General features: G+C 39.8%; 1 protein-coding gene across 4 annotated transcripts in view; it reads right to left on the bottom strand.

Moving 5' to 3' along the window:
- ntm (neurotrimin) overlaps positions 1–20,975 on the bottom strand; it is a 199,866-nt gene that overhangs the window by 21,861 nt on the left and 157,030 nt on the right. For all 4 annotated transcript variants that reach the window (XM_072446885.1, XM_072446886.1, XM_072446887.1 and 1 more), the window contains exon 3: positions 16,113–16,238. In XM_072446885.1, the coding sequence (XP_072302986.1) occupies positions 16,113–16,238 (126 nt within the window). The remainder of the gene's footprint in view (positions 1–16,112; positions 16,239–20,975) is intronic.

Below are 20,975 nucleotides of genomic sequence, written 5' to 3'. Positions count from 1 at the left end.
TACCTGAACTCCGACGTGAATCATTTGCACCGTGTGTTTGCTGCATCCTCCCCATGGCATATTTAGGATTAAACATCAAAACAAGAACACGCATTACGAACCCATTCTCCAACTTAAAGTGTACATGATATACATTCTTGTGTGGATTTAATCGGGTTATAAACGTGCTTTTGGTCACCTTGGGATAAGCTTTTCACATTTTCTAATTTTAAATTTCTACGGTTGGAAACTCACTTTACAAACTATAATTCCAATAAAGTACTAAGGTATTGGAGCTGTGGGACTGTACAATAAAATAAATAAAGGAATGAAGCCCTTAGGACATGTGACTGCGATGCTAATAGAGCCGTGTGTTTGTTCTGCGGTCAAACACACAAAAAACATGCAGGAGAAATAAAATGTTTTACTCGTGATGTATCAATTCAGAGTGAGTTTTATGAGCTGGACCTCGCAAACAGAATATATGAAATAAACATGAACAATCAAAATGCAATTCCAGTCATGATTTCGATGAACGAGGAGACAATAATATAACAAGCTTAACCCTTCGGGGTCCGGAGCTTTTTTGGCCATTTTTGGGTACCTTCAATTTTGCCCTGATATACTACATTAAGAAATGGTTACCAGACCAATGTTGGGTATCTTTTTTTTCAGCACCTCACCTATATGATCAGTTAGTTAGTTTTTCCACTTTGACATACTATTTCAACATACTGGACCTAAACACACACAGAAAACACAAAGTCCGTCTAGAAAAATTATGTTTTTTTCATTGTAAAACCCTCAAACATGTTCAACCAAGCATTTAAAAAGGTTCAAACTGAACCACAAGGTGCAAATATGAACATATAAAAGTATTTTTGTGATATATACAAGCAATAAACTACTATTTACAATAAAAAGTAGGTAAATCCACAGGCGTTTTTCTATTTGTGCCACTTCTCAAAACAGTTTCAGTCCAAAATGACACAGAGAGCCACATCACAGGCCTTGTACTTCTATGTGAGTGATGTTCAGAAGGAACTCTAAACCAGGTCTAAACCAGGTCCAACCCAGGTCTAAACCAGGACTAAACCAGGACTAAACCAGGACTAAACCAGGTCTAAACCAGGTCTAAACCAGGACTAAACCAGGACTAAACCAGGTCTAAACCAGGACTAAACCAGGACTAAACCAGGTCTAAACCAGGTCTAAACCAGGACTAAACCAGGACTAAACCAGGTCTAAACCAGGTCTAAACCAGGGCTAAACCAGGTCTAAACCAGAACTAAACCAGGACTAAACCAGGTCTAAACCAGGACTAAACCAGGTCTAAACCAGGTCTAAACCAGAACTAAACCAGGACTAAACCAGGTCTAAACCAGGACTAACCCAGGACTAAACCAGGACTAAACCAGGTCTAAACCAGGTCTAAACCAGGACTAAACCAGGACTAAACCAGGGCTAAACCAGGTCTAAACCAGAACTAAACCAGGACTAAACCAGGTCTAAACCAGGACTAAACCAGAACTAAACCAGAACTAAACCAGGTCTAAACCAGGACTAACCCAGGACTAAACCAGGACTAAAACAGGACTAAACCAGGTCTAAACCAGGACTAACCCAGGACTAAACCAGGACTAAACTTGATCAACATGAAGTGTGCCCCTCATTCTGCTTAAAAGTATTCTTGTGATATATACAAGCAATAAACCACTATTTACAATAAAAAGTAGGTAAATCCTCAGGCGTTTTTCTATTTGTGCAACTTCTCAAAACAGTTTCAGTCCAAAATGACACAGAGAGCCACATCACAGGCCTTGTACTTCTATGTGAGTGATGTTCAGAAGGAACTCTAAACCAGGTCTAAACCAGGTCTAAACCAGGTCCAACCCAGGTCTAAACCAGGACTAAACCAGGACTAAACCAGGACTAAACCAGGTCTAAACCAGGTCTAAACCAGGACTAAACCAGGACTAAACCAGGTCTAAACCAGGACTAAACCAGGACTAAACCAGGTCTAAACCAGGACTAAACCAGGACTAAACCAGGTCTAAACCAGGTCTAAACCAGGACTAAACCAGGTCTAAACCAGGTCTAAACCAGGTCTAAACCAGGTCTAAACCAGGTCTAAACCAGAACTAAACCAGGACTAAACCAGGTCTAAACCAGGACTAAACCAGGACTAAACCAGGTCTAAACCAGGACTAAACCAGGTCTAAACCAGAACTAAACCAGGACTAAACCAGGTCTAAACCAGGACTAACCCAGGACTAAACCAGGTCTAAACCAGGTCTAAACCAGGACTAAACCAGGACTAAACCAGGACTAAACCAGGTCTAAACCAGGTCTAAACCAGGGCTAAACCAGGTCTAAACCAGGTCTAAACCAGGAATAAACCAGGTCTAAACCAGGACTAAACCAGGACTAAACCAGGTCTAAACCAGAACTAAACCAGGACTAAACCAGGTCTAAACCAGGACTAAACCAGGTCCAACCCAGGTCTAAACGAGGACTAAACCAGGTCCAACCCAGGTCTAAACCAGGACTAAACCAGGTCTAAACCAGGACTAAACCAGGTCCAACCCAGGTCTAAACCAGGACTAAACTAGGTCTAAACCAGGACTAACCCAGGACTAAACCAGGACTAAAACAGGACTAAACCAGGTCTAAACCAGGACTAACCCAGGACTAAACCAGGACTAAACTTGATCAACATGAAGTGTGCCCCTCATTCTGCTTCACAACAACTATTCTACTGACAATGAAATACTTGAAATACTAAAACTCTCCAAAACTACTCAAAAACAGCATGATTCCTCTCGTTCGTTCTTCCTCTTTGACTAATTGTCATGTGACTAATGTTTACGTTCCTCGTGTGCGTCCTGAACATCCGGGTTAGCACAAGGCTAACGTTTTTTTCCGTTTCGTTTTATCACAAAAGACGACAAAGTTATTATAAGAAATGTAACGCGCGCAGAAAAGAGCGCATATTTTTCCGCAAATTTTCAATGGAATTGAAACGTTCATAACTTTGGTTTTATCTGGTGCATTCGAAAAAAACAAAAACTCAGATGTTGCTACGGGTCTCCACTTCCGTATGACGTCAACGGCAGCCGTCTACGTTGTTTGGTTTTCATGCTATAGGGTCCTAAAGCCGACCAGGTTTTCACACGCGCCGGCGCGGGCGTCGACCCCGAAGGGTTAAAAGGTCAAAAAAAGTCACATTTGCCAACATATACAGTTAACCATATTTACTCTGTGGTTGGAGGGTTCACTACAGGTGTACTCTACGAGATGATGTACAGTATGGAACTTAACGTATGCATGTATTCAATTACAGTGTTTTTTATAGATGGAAATATGTCAATAGAAAAGTGTCAGCGGGTTCTGTCAGCCTGTTCACAGATTGGGTCTGTAACCATTTGTATAACTTCAATACAATATTGTAGAACATTCAAGCCAAAGTATTACCATTCCAAGCAGATGACAGACCTCCTTACATAGTGAACCATTTGAAAAACTACATAAAGCCAAAGCATAGAAAATATCAGATAACACTGTGCTCCAGTCAACACCTCCGTCACCAGCTCGTACAGCGTTACTGTGGAAAACAAATATACACACAATCGTTCTTATTCCTCTTGCTTGATTATCAGCCTTGGGCATATGGAATTTCCTAATGTGCCAGGCCCAGAAGCATCCTCTTTGAAGAGAACACACATGAAAGGAGTCTTTGCTGAGCTAAATTCTTAGAAATACTCTCGCTCGAGGTTGTGCGATGCTATGAGTCGGCTTTGCTCTCCATTGAAGACATTTGCCAGTGAGGAGAATCCATCCCGACAGTTGGCTGCTGATTTGACCTACCAATAGCATGGCTGTTTTTGATCATACAAAGAATAAATAAAAGCCATAGCTGTAACTAATCTCAATGGTGCTATGAGCGCATGTATGATGTTGGCAGTGGAGGGAGCCGCACTAAAGGAGGAGAGAGGATCGAACCCAAGGCCAAATCTGTTCTTTTTCAGATTGCTATTGTGCTAAAGAATACAGTGGAGTGTCACTGGAGACTTTGGCAATTGTCAAGCTTGTCAGGCATGAAGCTAAATCGAAGCCCGTGAAACATTGCCATAATGATATCGCCATTTTTAAATAATATAATATATCTGCAAAAACATAATTTCTTATTTAAACTTTACAAATTAATCACTTGTATTATGAATTAAACAAGCTATGAAATAATTATTATTATAAATATTCAGCTCCTGCTTAGATCTATTAAAACGGCATATGCAGAGGCAGCCATCAATCACATGGAAGGACAATTTCCCCCCCTTTTTTAAGGTTAATTTTGTTTTAAGTTTCTTTAAACAAAATGTATTTAAAATGTGTATTAAATCATTAAATGCTTAAACTCTTATGCAGGAATTATTTTCATTTGCAAAAATAATTCTTACCTAACCCATGTGAGGACTGACATTGCTTAAAAAAAAATAATAGTGAGCAATTCATGTTTTACCAATTTAAAATTTCCATAAGAAACTTCACTTGACTAACTATGTCTTGATCTTAAGAACTCTCTTATCTTTACACATGTTTGTTGTATAGTATGTATCAGTGTCACTTCTTGCCCAAACATAATTATTTAAATTGCACTGAACAAGAGCTGTTTATTGTTATAACTAGGAAAAAAACTGTTAATGGTCTTTCTGTACGAACAAAATTAAACGTTTTGCATTCTTGTCTTGGAATATGAATAAATGATTCAAAAGAACATGATTTACTGCTTTTCTTTACAGTTTTCTCCTAGGTTTTCACATTTTATTTGATCAAACTCTTTTGCTGAAATGAAAATCTGACAACAAACCAAAACCAAAACCAAAGCCGTCCCACTGCATCCTCACATCCCGCCTCCTTTTGTCTTGCACCCGCGACACCCGGCTGTGCTTTGAATGACGCAACCTTAAGTTCCAGCGTTCTTGTTTCACCTTGAAGCGCGTAATAGGCAGAACACACGGACTCCGCCGCAATCCACCGGCCCCTCTATCTACTCCCGACTTCAAATGAAATCCGGACGTTGTGCAAATCTGGAAAAACTTTCATCGCTCCTGGGCCAAATTCAATCATGTGCGCGTTCTATAGCTGTGTGCGCCGCTGTAATACGCCGAAATCCTGGGCCAGGCCGACAAACTGCTGTCAGGTAGTGCGTCGGTGGCGAGATACTTGGATCACTGCTTGATCCGGCACAAGCCCCCCATAAAGCCATCTATCTATCAGAGGTGAAGGGGGCGCTGGGTCACGACGCGCTCAAGCCCCAACCCCAACCTCCCAAATCATATATCTTTATGCGCCTCGACACACACCTACACACAAACACACATGCCGCGGGGTGCATGGAGAGGAGAAAGATTGAGAGTTCTGGAGGAGTGCAACACAAGTTTGGGCAACAAAGTACCGGGATGCATTTATACATTTATTTTTTTTACTCCGGCTCCCTGCTGTTAGAAACTCAGAGGGAGGCAGTAACTTAAGTGCAGTCTGTCTAATCGGGTGCTCGGTATTCTGATAAAGGCTTGGAAAGATGGGGGAATTGTGGTGAAAAGGTAAAAGAGGTCATTTTTTTGCCTTGAAGCTTGGGCAAAGTAGTAACAAGTAGTAATACAGTATTTCCCGCACTATAATGCACACTTAAAAGCCTTTAATTTTCTAAAAAAATGACTTTATAATCTAGTGCGCCTTATACGTGCATTAATTCTGGTTGTGCTGACTGACCTCGAAGCGATTTTGTGTGGTACACGTTTTGTTTCGCTTAATGCGCCTTATGGTCCGGTGCGCCCTATATATGAAAAATGATCGTAAATAGACCATTCATTGACAGTGTACTTTATAATCCAGTGCGCCTTATAATCCAGTGTGCCTTATAGTGCGGAAAATACGGTCATAATACAGCGCATATTATTGACATTGTGTATTGCTGGGTTTCAGATGACATCATAACTACATTGTAATACAGTGAGTTCTAAGGACTAGTCACAAGTAGAAACAATTGTGAATTATATTTCTTAGCAAAGTGCAATATAATCAACACAATCACATTATTATTATTATATTACACTATCATTATCATATTAATGCAGAGGTAAAGCAGTCGTATACTACTTTCCATATTTCCAAAGGACATACATTATGCATTATTTGTATTGCCATTGGCCAAAATAATGCAGATACAGAAAACAAACCATGCATTACTTTTTTATTTTTTTAATCAGTACGGCGTTCCCTCATCAGGATTTTCACTATTTACTGGAAGCAGAGGGAATTGCCATTGGGAAATAAATAGAAGCTAGCTTTTCCCTATAGAAAACTTGACAGAACATGTTATATAGATTAGTACATGTCATATAGATTAGTACATGTCATATAGAAAGAGCAAAGTACAAAGTGTCCAATGCAGTTTCTTCCTAGATGTGATGCTCATGTACTTTCTTGGTAGTAAATCATATTGAAATGTTATGTTTTGTACCCAGAATGATGATAAACCCGTGTCGATAATGCTAATCCTCAGCCTCGCCCTGTGCACTTGACCCTTTAACTGTAGCCGTGGCATTCACACCTCCTGCTTTGGTATAAAATGTGTGTTTCCTGTTTTGACTTGACTTCGTGACAGACGGGACTCTGGGAGATTTGTGTTTTTACCCGTGCACTCTTGGAAAGTAAATAAATCATCATGAATGGACTGAAAACAACTCAAGTTCTTATGTTTAATAGAAAATCCACAGCATCCCCGACATGCTAATTTAAGCACACATTTGTAATGAACGTGATTTGATGACAGAAATGCTCAGAACGAGTCTGATGATGATTGTTTTTTCATTCTTTTAATTATGAATGAACAATGTTAAATGTTAAAAACTCCAAATACTAAATGTGCATACTATTTGATATTGAATTTAATTACTACTATTCTATTTGCTTTGTCGAATGGTTTGAACTACAATGTTTTTTGTTTTATAATGGCCATAAAGTTGATCTATTTCTGAATCATTATTTTCTGTTGGTTACTCTTAAACTGCCATCACAAAATAGAAATTGATTGCATTTAATTGTTTGCAATTGTTTGAGCTTTCAGAGTTCAATTGTCACTTAATTTAGTAAGCAAGAATTATACCATATTGTGTGTTTTTGATGAAGAAAACATACTAATAACAATATATATACAGTCACATACTCCATCAGCCTCATCGTAAGTGTAAAATAAAGCCTTCCCTTTATATTCTGAACAATTACATTCTTAACAGAACAAAAACATGAACAAACTTGAACATTTTTCCCACAGTAACTTTCCACTGTGAAGTTTTACATTGCGCCTCTTATTCCGAGATGAACGTCAAAAAAAAAAAAAAAAGCCAGCTAGAATTCGTTTTAAACATCTCCCGTCTGTGAAAACAATAAGAAGGAAAAACAAACCAAAAAGCGTTGAATTATCGTCGACTCTGAAGAGGCGTGAGCGAAATCAAAGCATTTCCAACACCATTGATATTCCGGCCTTGCACCGAACTAAACGCCAATAGACATCTGCTGAATTGTGGTTTTGTTTATGCTGGCGGAGATCTTTCAGCGTGAATCTCATTGCACTTCCTGTGATATGGATTTTAAACGGATAAATAAACATAAGCGACCAGTACCAGCATTTATTTTGATCGTAAAGAATGGAATATAGAAGGGTTTGAATTGCTTACGCCGCTTTCAATGGAAATTCTCAATCACCCAGGTACAACTTCACAGATGTGTAGAAGATTTAAGCTTAAGAGGAAAACATGGACCAATTTGGATTCAAGGAGGATGCGGAGAAAGCTGTTTTTGAGGGTTGATGCGTTGCATGTCGTAGTGGGGGAGAATGACAATGAATCCTCTATCACTTCCACTGCCATGTTACACTTAGCAAGAGAATACGGGTTCATAAATAACATACGACAAACATATTACCGTGTTTTCCGCACTATAAGGCAATGAAGGATCTATTTTCTATCATTTTTCATATATAAGCGAAACAAAAGGTGTACCACACAAAATCGCTCGAGGTCAGTAAGCAAAACCAGAATTAATCCATATATAAGGTGTACGGGATTGTAAGGCGCACTGGATTGTAGTTTTTGGAGAAAATGAAAGGCACCGGTGCGGGCGTCGACCCCGAAGGGTTAAAGTGCGGAAAATGCAGTACTTGTATCAAGTGTCATATCATCTCTATAATTGGAACTATTAAAAAAGAGACACGCCTAGGTAACAAGGGTAAATAATAATTACAAGGGTAAACAATAATTATAATAGCAAGCATTTTGTGAAAGCTTTGTCTAAATATTATCTGGGACCATAAAACACTTTGTAACTTCTATTTTGCCTGTTACATTGTTTATTTCAACGCACGTTTTGGAGCAAAAACACATACTTTTTTTTAATTTTTTTTAAACATTGTAACATTTCCATCTGAGCGACAGCCTGTATTAAGTTGCTTTTGTTGGCAGCTATGTTATCTTTCCTATAAATCCCACTCCGAGTTGGCAATATGAGAAGCAGCTCCCAAAGCTCTCAGCACCGACAGCACCGAGTGACGGCGGCTGATCTGTTCTGATACTCTCCCTCACTCATATCTGCCGTATCAAGATACTGCATTACGCACACGCTACCTGCAGCAGTACTGCAATAAATATTTATGCCCCGCGGGTTTGTGACGGCAGAGACAGATTGTGAAATAATGATGTACTCGGTGGCATATTAGAGAATGGATGCAGGGAGAACAGACGGGGAACATGGAGTGAGATGAGCTTGCATGCGCGCTGATCTTGTGTACTAAAACTATGTCGTGATTAAATGAAGTGTCATTCCATCTCCTCGTCTCCTCCTCTTCCCAGACGCCTGCTGCTTCAGAGCTACTCATTACATTACATTACATTACAAACTACATATCACAAGTGTGCCTCCAATGTATAAAGTCCTCATTATAGTTCACATTTGTGGAATAGTTCAGTGATAATTCATTTCTATTTGAATCCTGTTTGCAGACGCTTTCAGGGGATGTAATGGGGCAAGGGTTAAGTGTATCCTGATGGTACATGGCTCCTTCTGTTGGTACGTGGGTTCCACTGTATTTCTATTGTTTGCTGAATTCCACTTATCGACATGTTTGTCCTCTATTGGGTAAGTTCTTGTTTAAAACTATTGTAGGAAGAAGGTCATGTTATTTACACGACACATGTTAAGCAAAATTACCTTTTCTTTAGGTTTTAACCATTTTCTAACATTGTTGGCTCATCCAAAAATACCTGGAGTTATATTTTGCGTCATTCATGCATATTTGATGAATCCTGTTTAGAAAGTCTTCTCCCTCTGAATCTCCAAAAACACTGAATTTTTTATATCTAATTTTGTTTTGTCATGGGTAAAGCTCCATTATGTTCTGAGCTGTCCGTTTATCTCTCCTATGTAATTCCCTTTGCAGCCAGTAGATAGAGCTCCGATTCAATTCCTGATGTGGGAAATGCCTGAATAACCCACATTATTCTATATCAAACACATTATTTCTAAAACATGAGATGCCAAAGCAGAGGTACATTTAAAAGTCAACAACTTGTACTTTTTTATAATAACATTTTATATAAACAATACTATCTGTTCTATATTAAGGTATGTTTTTGGATTGTTTCTTTCCCTGTCAGGGGACTGCAGATGTAAATGACCCTAAGGCTTATTACTCTGGTACAATGCATGAAATGGCAAAATGTATTTCAAATTGTACATGGTCACATGGTTTTTAAAATAAATACATAAAAATGTGCAAAATTACCAACATCGTCAGAAAAAAAATCAAGAGTTGATACATTATTTGAACATATCCGTGAGTATTTTCACATTTGATTAGACAATTTGAAGATGATGCACAACTGAAGTATTGAGATAATCACATGCTTTTCATTAAATGTTAATAAATGGAGACAGGATATTGTTGTTGTCCAAGGTTACGATATTACCTAAACGTCGTTTTGCAAATTGCAATCACTCAAATGTGAGCTTAGTTTACATGCACAGGTAACAAGCGGATGAGGGGCTGAAACGTCACCACACTTTGGGAAACATAAATAAGCGACAACTCTAACATTGTGCATTTGATTTTCAGACATGTTCCATGTTACTCACAAGTTATTCACTCTCTGCAAACAAACACAATGAAGTACCGTTGTTTTAATTTTTAACATTTAACCAGTCAATTAGACGGCACAGGCTAAACTGCCGTAGAGACACCATAATATGTCATAATTTCTGAAAAAATAAGTGCACGCGCAAACACTAAAATTCGCCCGGCTGTTTTTTCAATCCGCTAATGCCTTTCCAAGCGTGATCAGAGTACACCGATACATGCAGCAGAGATCTGAATATAAACGGAGTTCTCCCTTCAGATGTGTCAACTGGATCTGGGTGAGTTGATTCACGTGCACTTGACGTACTTTGAAAACTCCGAGCAGGCCAGTTATTAAACGTACTCGCTGAAACTTTTAAACCCTAATGGTCAAACACAATATTTCACTGTCACGCCCAAATTACATTCTCAGGGAGGAAACGGCAGTGAATCTATCTTTGTTCAGTTTGGATTGCATCAGGCCCCAGGCTCCAACTGTCTTGTGTTTGTTGTTCTATAAACAGAAATACCTCTAAACCCCGCACAGTCTCTAAATTCAAAGTCAAAGGTGGATTGTTTTGACTGGGCTGGCGCTCCACTGGACCAATAATGGTGAACACACTGTGCACAGCGTGTTTTGACATCCACTGAAACGCTGGAAGATATTGCAAGTTTTACAAGTTTCGAGAGCAGGCTTTGTAACATCTTATCCTGGAGGAAACAAAACGCAATGCCTTATGGGAGTGCGGGTTTTTCAAACCTGACACCACAATGTGCGTGGAAAGAATTCAGGCCAGAATTGGACATAACATCTGAGACTGGTGGGGCGGGAGGGGGTTAAAAAAGGGGAACGTGAGGTAAGTTAAGAGGCTGAAGGAAAAATGCGTGCGTAAGAAAATTGCCTGGAGGAATTGTAAATGTGTTAAACGGGTTTGATTGACTTTCTGAGGTCACTCCTAACTGTTGGAGTGGAGGTCTGCCACCTGTGTGACCGCCATGTTACACAGGCGTTAAACTCATAAAGCTCCATGCCGATAAGCAGGTGATGCGTGTAATTGAATACATGTAAGATTGATGCGTTTGATGCAATATTGTGGAATAAGAATGCACAATATATTCAAATCAAATCAAAATATGTGCCTCAATCGTCCGTGTAAGTTCCATGGCAATACATTTGAATGATGTCAACTGGTTTCTCATTTTAAGAGTTGAAGATCTTTTGCCTAAACTAGATATCACCTGATACTAGATATTTACAGCTACAGTAAGCCACCCATTTACAACTCCATCCTCAGGCCTAAACCAAAACAAGTGCTGATCAGTGTCTGCTAATAGGAGTTAGATGACCCATGTACGGAGTATGAACAGTATGTCCTCTGCAAATAAAAACATGTCAGATTTTTTACAGAAAAATCTTGTTCCTAAAGTTTAGACTTTAGACTTGACCTTGTTCTGAAATGCAATGGATTCTTGTTCATATTCAAGCCTTGTCTTCAATATTAATGCTCCTGGTTTTGTTTATAAAAGATACTCAGAGATTTTTTTAAGCATACATCATAAATATAAAAAAACTCAATACTGATCACAATTAGATTTTATTTGTTCAGCCCTACGGTCCAAAAAACTGCAACTTTAAAGGTTTAGAAAATATATATATAACCACAACAACTCCCATAGTGTATTCCTCGGCAGTGCCCCCTCTCTCCTGTGGCCTGAGTGGGCTGCATGAGCGTGTGCCAGGGCAGGTCGGCATCCAGTGGGCCAAGCCTGAAGCAGATCATGTGCGAGACTTGGCCTCCTCCTCATGAGGACAACAGCTCAGTTCTAAGTCCTGTCTGTGGATGAGCCCATAAAGACCATATCCACAGTTTATTTCACCACTTTCAAGTCCAGTTTTGAGGATTTGAAGGGCAAAGGTTACATTTCGTTATATGTTCAGAGGAGAAGCAATATACTCAAAATGAAATCGTAAACTGCTACTTATGAGAGTTCACGCTTCACTGTTAAGTCACGTTTTGACTGGTCCTTTAACATATAAGTGTAAAGTTACCATCGCTGGAAATAAGATAAGATGTTCCTTTATTGTCCACACATGGGGAAATTTCATTGTTGCAATGCAGGTAGATGCAGAGGAAAAGGAAAGATAACATATAGGAAGTTAATAAATACAGTTTATGATCAAATCAAGGTGTTTGGTCAAGAATTTGTTATCTGCTTTCTGCTATCTTGTTTTTACCTGCGTCTGCGTTCTCTCTTGTCCAATCATCTCGCACTGGCCCCTTTGTAGCTCCTCCTTAAAGGTCCCATAACATGCAAAATCGACTTTTCAGAGCTTTTAACCTTCTTACATTGCTATTTGTGCTTCATATATGTACCCAGAGTGTTTTTTTTGATTGATTCCCGCAGTGTTTAGCTATACTACAGACTATCTCCTTTCCTCGAATCTCCAAACTGACGGGGGGTGGGTGCAAGACCACATAACCACAGGCACGCGTCATCATCAAAGTAGACTCTTTCTCACTCACTTGCGCGGAGCGGCGCAGCGCAGAGCTAACAGAACACAGCTGTGGGGCACACACTACGTCACGGGTGGGCGGGGCACACATGCGCTCTGAGACTACGTCACGGGTTTGGCGGGGGAGCCAGATCGCTCTTCGCAAGGGTGGGGGCGAATATCAAACCAAGCCGTCTGCATTTCCGGGTTGGTGAGGGGGTCCAAGGTCTGGGTGATATTTCTTAACTATTATGTTAAGGGTGTTGCACAACCCTTATTATGATCAATTATACATTAGGATAGACTACGAAACATGAAAAAAAGCACGTTATGGCACCTTTAAGAGTGTAACCAGAGCCAGAAGGAGCAAGACCACTTTACAAACTACTACCTTTGGAGCTGGTACAGTTCACTTAAGACAGTGGAGACACTTTTGGACCATACCAATCCATTCCAGAGCAAACCAGTGCCTTTGTTAGCAGAATACATCGCTCTATAACCATTACTGTAGTTCACATCATGATTCAAATGTATTTCATTTTATTGCCCACAGACAATTTTGGAAGTTTGCTTTAATCCTTAGCCTGTGGCAGAACATATACCAACTGAGACAGAGTGAGCGTTATAGTTTGTCTCGGCTCGTCTACGCCCCAAAGAGAGCAATGTAAACCCAATCCACCGATCTCCTAAAGCAAGACATCAACACTCACACTTCAGTCTGCGAGATGGACCACTGCTAAATCAATACATTCCACCTGCAGCTACTAAGCCAGAATCCGCTAAACTGAAGTTTTCAATTTCTGCAAGGTTTTTTTTCCTTATTCCAAGTTAATAAATCTAAGGAATCTAGGAACATTTTGACCTATTTTTACTCTTATGATTCCACTCTCTGAAATAGCTCTTATGCTACAGCTGCAGTTCCTAATTATTTCCTGTATCCAAACCAATAAATTAACAACCCTCTGCTTGAACGATATCTTAAACATCTAAACCGTACTTGACCTGATGGCGTCTCCATGGAGATCGATACGTTTAATGTCATGCCTTGGACGATTCTAGGCAAATTAATATAATTTCAATGAACAAAAGCAGACTTCTGTGGACTCTTTGTCAGAAAGGTTACTCAGTGCACCCTGTGAAAGATGAGGTCTAATTAACCCTCCTTGTGTATGACTGTTGAATATCTTTGTTATTTAGAGCATAAGAAACAACAATGTGTAATGGTGTGTAAGGGTGTGTAAGGGTGCGAGGGACTGGCAAGTGGCAACAAATACACAATCAAAAAGACTGAGCCAGGCATAACCAAAGTCAAGAAAACCCCAAAATACCATCCAGTTCCGTGGCTGTCGAGATGAACCAGGAATGTCAGGCGAGATGTTTGTGTAAGTCTGGTAAATCCGGGCATCGAATCAGTATCTGAGAACCAGAATCGATACCTGGTTCGTTCATTTCTCCCGGAGCAGAGCCAACACCCATATCAGTCATCAGAGAGCTGGTTGAGATACTTTTTGTCCCGCTTGTATGTAAAACTAGACGCTACCCTGAGCGTGAGAGCGTCTCTGGAGACCACCGAACACAATGCTGAGAAAATTACAACAATATCTCAAAAAGATACCAATACCTTCGGGCTACGTTCATAATCCAAACTCCCCACACTAGCGACTCTGCGACCTCTCTTGCATTCCTCCTTCTCCGCTCGCCGCTTGTTCGTCTTTACAAAAAACAACGTCCAGATATCCACCGACACTCTTTCCATACGCGATTAACAGCTGTGACAACAACATAATGCGAAAGGACGTAGCATTTCGCAGGACGAGGCCAATCAATGTCCCTTGCCTGCTTATCTGCTCCGAGACAGGTCAACGCCATCATGTCCCATATTAACATTTCAATTCCCAGATGGCAACTTCTGCATAAAGGGACAGCTCCAAGAAAAGCGCTTTTTAAATGTTAATTCTATACCAGTGTTGACTGATTAGGCGACACATGGACACATTCAGAAACCAGAAATAGTATCAGAAATGGCTGTTTTCTCCCACACAATGGATATAAACGTGCAAAACAAAGCCGCTGAGGGTCGTCCTCTTGTAGCGCACGCGCTTGTCTATGCTATGCTAATCCTGTCATTCAAAAGGCCCTCCGCAACAGTTAAATCCATCCAATTATCCTAATTAATTAGTGCAATTACAACAGGGCCAGTTTATTTGCCTGTGAACAATTAGGCGGTAATGACGGTCGGGCGAGATGGGCAGTAAGCGGAGCGGCAAATCCACACGGTCATGCAAAGTCAGAGATAGTCAGAGTGATAGGAACAGAGGTGAGACGAGTGGACACAGTGGGGATGATACAGGAATTAGCTGCAAGAAAAAGAAACAAAACGAGGACAAAGCAATGCAGAATAAACACAATTACACAGAGAGGAACCATCCAGCGTGACAGTAAATGCATATTTTTCGGTTTCTATTTTTGATGTCACTTTTCTGGTGGGAATGGAGATTTTTATTTGTCTGGAATGTTCCCAAATTTAAAGAAATGTATACTTTACATATCCTTTTTGTGTGTGTTTTTGTTCTTAGTATTTGTTTGATGTTTCTTCTTGTTGTTTTATGCTCCAAAAAATAAATGGTAATAAAAAGTAGTGTACTGTGAATATATGTTTACTAATCTTAATCTTACTTTCTGGAGGTGGCATGTCAGAGCTCTGATTCCATGGAAGTGAAAACCATACTTCTGAACATTCTCCAGGGAGATAGATACATTTTCTGACTGGAATATTATGTTGAAAGGAACAGTATTTCCATGAAAAAGAGAATGTGACGGCTCAGGTTTGGGTAAATGCGAGCCCACTTACATTAAATATACAGGTTTTATTAGTTTATTGGTAGAAAATATTACTCTAGCCCTGTGAATTGGACCTGGGCCTATCCAACCAACCCCCTTGCACCAACATTTTATATTTCAATGTATTTGATTGAACCATAATTCAACCAAGAAAGTGCCAATGTGATATTTTATAAAGTCCTAGTCTAAGAAGGTACCAACACAGGAAGGAAACGCCAAACAAATTCCACACAGAGAGACCCCCTCTGGTCTAAATATCAAACTCCAGACCTTCATGTTGTGAGGCAGGAACACTAACAACTATGCCACCAAACCATAGTCTGTTTGGGATCCCAACATACATAATCATACATTAGTTAAAGCAGAACAAAGTAACATTTCTACCTTATTAAATGCCTTTATAAGTCCCCATGTATTTTCGGGGCATTTGAAGTGTCTTTTGTCGCCCCCTGCTGTCTCTGGGCGGAAAATCAGCCTTGCAACATTTGCTGACATCGACCCGAGGACAACTCTCCTGAGAAACCCTGTGTCTTTATTTTAAATTTGCCTCGTTAAATGATTTTTGAATGTGATTATACTTCCTTACTTCAAAAAAAAAAAAAACTGTAGGAGAGAAAGCGGACGTACCTGTGGGAGAGATGAGCTTCCAGCTGACAGCGGGCTCTGGCTTGCCGCTGGCCTGACACACCAGAGTCACGTTGGAGCCCTCGTTCACCACCAGGTCTTTGGACAGGTTGATGATCTTGGGCGGAACTGCGGGAGGAGATACGACAAAAGCGTTAGGATTTCATCGAGAGCGAGAGAGACATTTTTCTGACAGTCGATGATAAATGTCATTGTGATTAGAAAAGGGCAGATGTAAATGTGGTCACAATAGACTCCCGGGGGAAGACTGTCTGCTGTCATAGAAGTCTGAAGAAATGAAGAGTTTCTTTGGACAGTGAATGTCTTGTTTACGTGGACCATATGGCCACGCAATTTAGAGATGCGGATGCTGGGTATTTGACGTTACTGTATATCAATTTCATTAGAATTATACTTAAATAATAACATTGAATACACTTTACGCCACACACACCCTAATGCAGGATAATCCCTGTAACCCCTTTTATGTACAATATTGTTAAAATACATGAGTTGCATTACATATGCAGCAGAATGAAACACATATACAGTTAGTTACTTATTAGGCACTCTACAGCTCCAATTGTACAATACTACAAAATACATGACAATATCTCCACAAAAGCACCATTTGCGTTAACAACATTGTAGGCTACCACAAGTAAACTAAACCTAAAACGATAAACAATATAGGTGCAATATATAACAAAATGTAGATGGATCTAAATGAAATAACAATAAGGAAGTTGTCAAGCAAACGGCACAGACTATGTATAATATTGTTGCATCTTTGATTGTGAATTTAATGTGTGCGTGTTAGACATTATTTTTACGGATGTTCACAGTTGATTGAGTAAATCCACGGTATTCCTTGTGTGCTTTCAAATTTTTTATGTGTGTTTTCACTTGTCAATGTGCTTCCGTTGATTGTGTTACACCCTAAACGGCCTCCCATAGTTTTCAAATGTATATGGTCCATTATTCCCAAGAAATACCAGTCTTTTATGTTCTCTATTAATGCAAATAATTATGTTAACAAACCTTTGCATTAATAGTTCTACTTGAGAATGTTTTTCAAGCAATGGACGTAACACTGCAATTTAATACAAATAAGTGAATAAATCATCTTCGATTTATTCAATTGATTGCAATTTAGTTTATAAGCCACATTCAAAACTATTTCAAGTGACAGTTGTTCCAAGTTCTTCTCAAATAACATCATACATCGGGAAAAAATACTACTAAATACACAAAAGAACATATAATAGAATCTCCTGTCTATAACATGAAACAGTCACATGATAATTCTACAATGCAATTCATACATTTTTTAACACAGAACAAATCATTAGGAACAAACTACTACATCAGCCCTTTTACTTCCTCTCAGTCCAACAGTCACCACACACTCCCCCTTTTCCGTTTACCTAAAGTTCACTTGAGCACGGGAAAGTAGTAAAAGTGGGTCAGAACATTGCCTCCAAACTACAGTGATAAACAGCAGAACTAATGTTAGAAGCATTTGAAAAGGCAAACTTATTTTTACAGTCAGATAAACCGTGTCAACAGCCTCCTCGGCAGAACGCAGCTCGTTTGGCGTGTCGGTGATTGTGCACGTCGTGATGTAAAAGCAGACTCCACACGCTGAGGAACGCTGCAGGGCGGGCGGGTTCTGGAGGTTCTGCTCCTTTGGGACGTCGTCCATCGCTCCAAGCCAAAGCTGGGCAACGTTTACCCCAAGGTTGCATTCATTTCAGCCAACATTTATTAGTTGTTTAGGTTGACTTGAAATAAGGGCTGGTAGATGTTGAAATACTTGTCAAAAGTATAGAAAATCAGATACTATAGATATCGAGGCTTAAACTTAAATAAAAGCTAGATAATAATTTAAGATAAGATATTCCTTTATTGTCCACACATGGGGGAATTTCATTGTTGCAACGCTAGATACAGAGGAAAAGGACAGATAACTTATAGGAAGTTTAAAAAAAACAAAACACTCTAAATAGAAGAACTCTTATAAACAAGTATTGTTCAAAGAAAAAGAACTGTTTTTGAATTATTTTTAGCATGACATTTCATTGTGGCATCAAAATTGGTCGCAGCTATTTCTTAGTTTAAAAATAAAGTGTGACATTTTAGTATTGTGACTGTACTTTCAGTAATTATACGTTGAAAATTCTAAAATTATAAGTAAAAGTAGAAACACATAGTTTTGTACTTTTATACTATTTTAAAGTTGCACAATATAAAAGGTCTTAAATGTATCTGTTGCCCATGGAGACTTTATATATTAAACTTATAACTTAAACTTGTCTTTATATTTTACGCACACACAGGTAAAGTTGTAGGGCAAGTCATAGGTCAGATCTGTGGAGAGGTGACTTCTTGTTAGTAGGTTTTTCATTGTATGTTTTTCACTATATAATGTAATAAATATGAATACTTTATTACATGAATGCCACGGAACATTACACGCAAAGCAATAACACGCAAAGCAATAACTCTATTAAAATATCTGATGTAAGAACTGGTTTGGTTGCTAAAGCTGTAGTTGAGTTTGCGATAACTCATATTTTATTATTTCAAAGTTATAAGTGTCTGTCCTTGGCATTAAAAATTCTACAGTGCTTCCGGAAAGTGCCCTTCAAGGCAACTGCTGTCGTGATTTTGGAAGTTATTAAAATAAATTGAATTGAAAGTATTCATTCATATTTATATTCAAAAAAGACCGCAATTATTTTGAATACATTTGCAAATAAATTGAACAACCTGTAGGTATTGTTTGTAGAATGTTGAGAAAAATAATCAATTGAATACATGTTGCAATATAAGAAAATGTGGAAAAAGTGAAGAATACTTCCCGGATGCACGGTACAAGCTGCTTTATGCAGGAAGTAGAGAAATAAGTGTGGATTTCCTACAGAATGATGGATCCTTGATTTTTAGCCCTTGCACCGGGGAACAGTGCCCCTAGAGGTATTTCCAGGTGCGCCTTGAAAACAATTGAATAAATTGATTCTCACATGGATTTAACTACACAATTTTGTCCTTGAACCGACACCTTAACGTGGTGGAGGGGTTTGAGTGCCCGAATGATCCCAGGAGCTATGTTGTCGGGGGCTTCATGCCCCTGGTAGGGTCTCCCAAGGCAAACAGGTCCTAGGTGATGAATCAGACAAAGATCGGTTCAGAAGCCCCCTATGATGACAACAAGAACAAGGCAGTTTACGTCGCCCGGATCGACGTCACCGGGGCCCCATCCTGGAGCCAGGCCTGGGATGGGTGCTCCATGGCGAGCGCCTGGTGGCCGGGTCTTACCCCTCGGGGCCCGGCCGGGCACAGCCCGAAAGAGCGACGTGGGGCCGCCCTCCCGTGGGCCCACCACCCGCAGGAGGATCCATAAGGGGCCGGTGCAGAGAGATCTGAGCGGCAGTCGAAGGCAGGGGCCTCGGCGACCAGATCTCCAGACACAGAGACTAACTCTGGGGACATGGAATTTTGTAGTGTCCTGAGCAAACTCCTGATCAAAACGTAAAGCAAAACTGTAACCTTTAAAATAATACAATTTAAAAACCAGACACAGTGGCATGGACGGTATTTGTAGTGTTTTTTTAATGCCAAATGTTAAAATGGCAATTGTGGTCAAAAATGTGATCTGCTGCAGCTGAAAATGACACGTTCCTCTAGCCTTTAGACATTGCATTGTTTTGGGCAGATTCTGACAGTTTTGTCTTACTTTAGACAATATCCAGTTTGTGAAAAACGGTTGGCGTAACATGCATTTAAAGCGTTACATAACCACGTTTTTGTCTCGATGTGAGACGCGATTCGACAGCGTGTTAGTGGGTGGTTAGCATCAGAAACATTTCAACCAAAAAAGTGTGTTATGAGTCAAAAAGTAAAGTAAAGTCTGTTTTAAAACGACAAAATCGATCATGGGGCACCATTCCCATTTTAAGAACAGTCTTCGAAAATGTATCTTACTTTAGCATTTGAACCACCTGACGTAGACCTGCTGAACTAAGAACCCAAAGGATCTTGGAGCTGCTAGTTAGCGCTCCGTCCTGGCGTTGCTGTTTAGCCTTGCCTGAAGCTGCAGTATAACCTTCTGTACAGGGCCAAACCAAACCTGGGAGCGGAGGGCCTTTTGAAGCCCAGTCAAATTTCATACAAAGCCATTTTCTCAGCGCAGCACAACTCATTAAAGTTTGATCATGGGAACAACCTGCAAGACTTTAAAATGTACTTTTCTCCTTCGAACAATGTACGCCAACAGAGAAACATCATTTGACATTGTTCCAAAACACTCGAAACGCTCGTGTGTTTCTGCAAAGAGTCAAATTGATTCTTAAAGCACAATCGCATATTGCGTTTGAACTAGTCCAACATACCAGGGCAGAGAAATATATTGATTTTTATCTTCGTAGCCGAGGCAATTTTCAAGTCAAGAGTCCTTTTCTCTAGACGGACTGCTTAATCAAGCTGTCTGCTAAATGAACTATCGCGCACGGATATTCTTGGCCAAACTCCATACACCACGGCTCCGCTGCGGCGCGCTGACATAAAAGATGCAGTTTGCAGTAGAAAATAGCAAACATTTTAGTGAAAAAAACCCCAAAATATTCACTTTGACTGGGATATTTCCTATTTCCTAGGAATCAAAAACAGCATTTGAAAGCACCCCTGGTTGTTGAGATCCAGTGAAGAACTAGCGCAAAGCAAACAAATGCTCCAAAGAACTTTATATTGGTGAAGTGAGAAGACATTTTTATTTATTTATTTTTTTGTGCTGAGATTGTTCACAAAGAATGAACCTGTAAAAGCACTTTGTTCTGGAGACGGCAGGAAGACAGATGGCTACAC

This window comes from Eucyclogobius newberryi, unplaced genomic scaffold (assembly GCF_026437365.1).
Source record: "Eucyclogobius newberryi isolate DKJ021-1_F unplaced genomic scaffold, fEucNew1.0.hap1 SCAF_15, whole genome shotgun sequence".
Taxonomy (NCBI): Eukaryota; Metazoa; Chordata; class Actinopteri; order Gobiiformes; family Gobiidae; genus Eucyclogobius; species Eucyclogobius newberryi.
The sequence above is the reverse complement of the archived record's forward strand: the minus strand, read 5'-3'. Positions and strand labels throughout refer to the sequence as shown.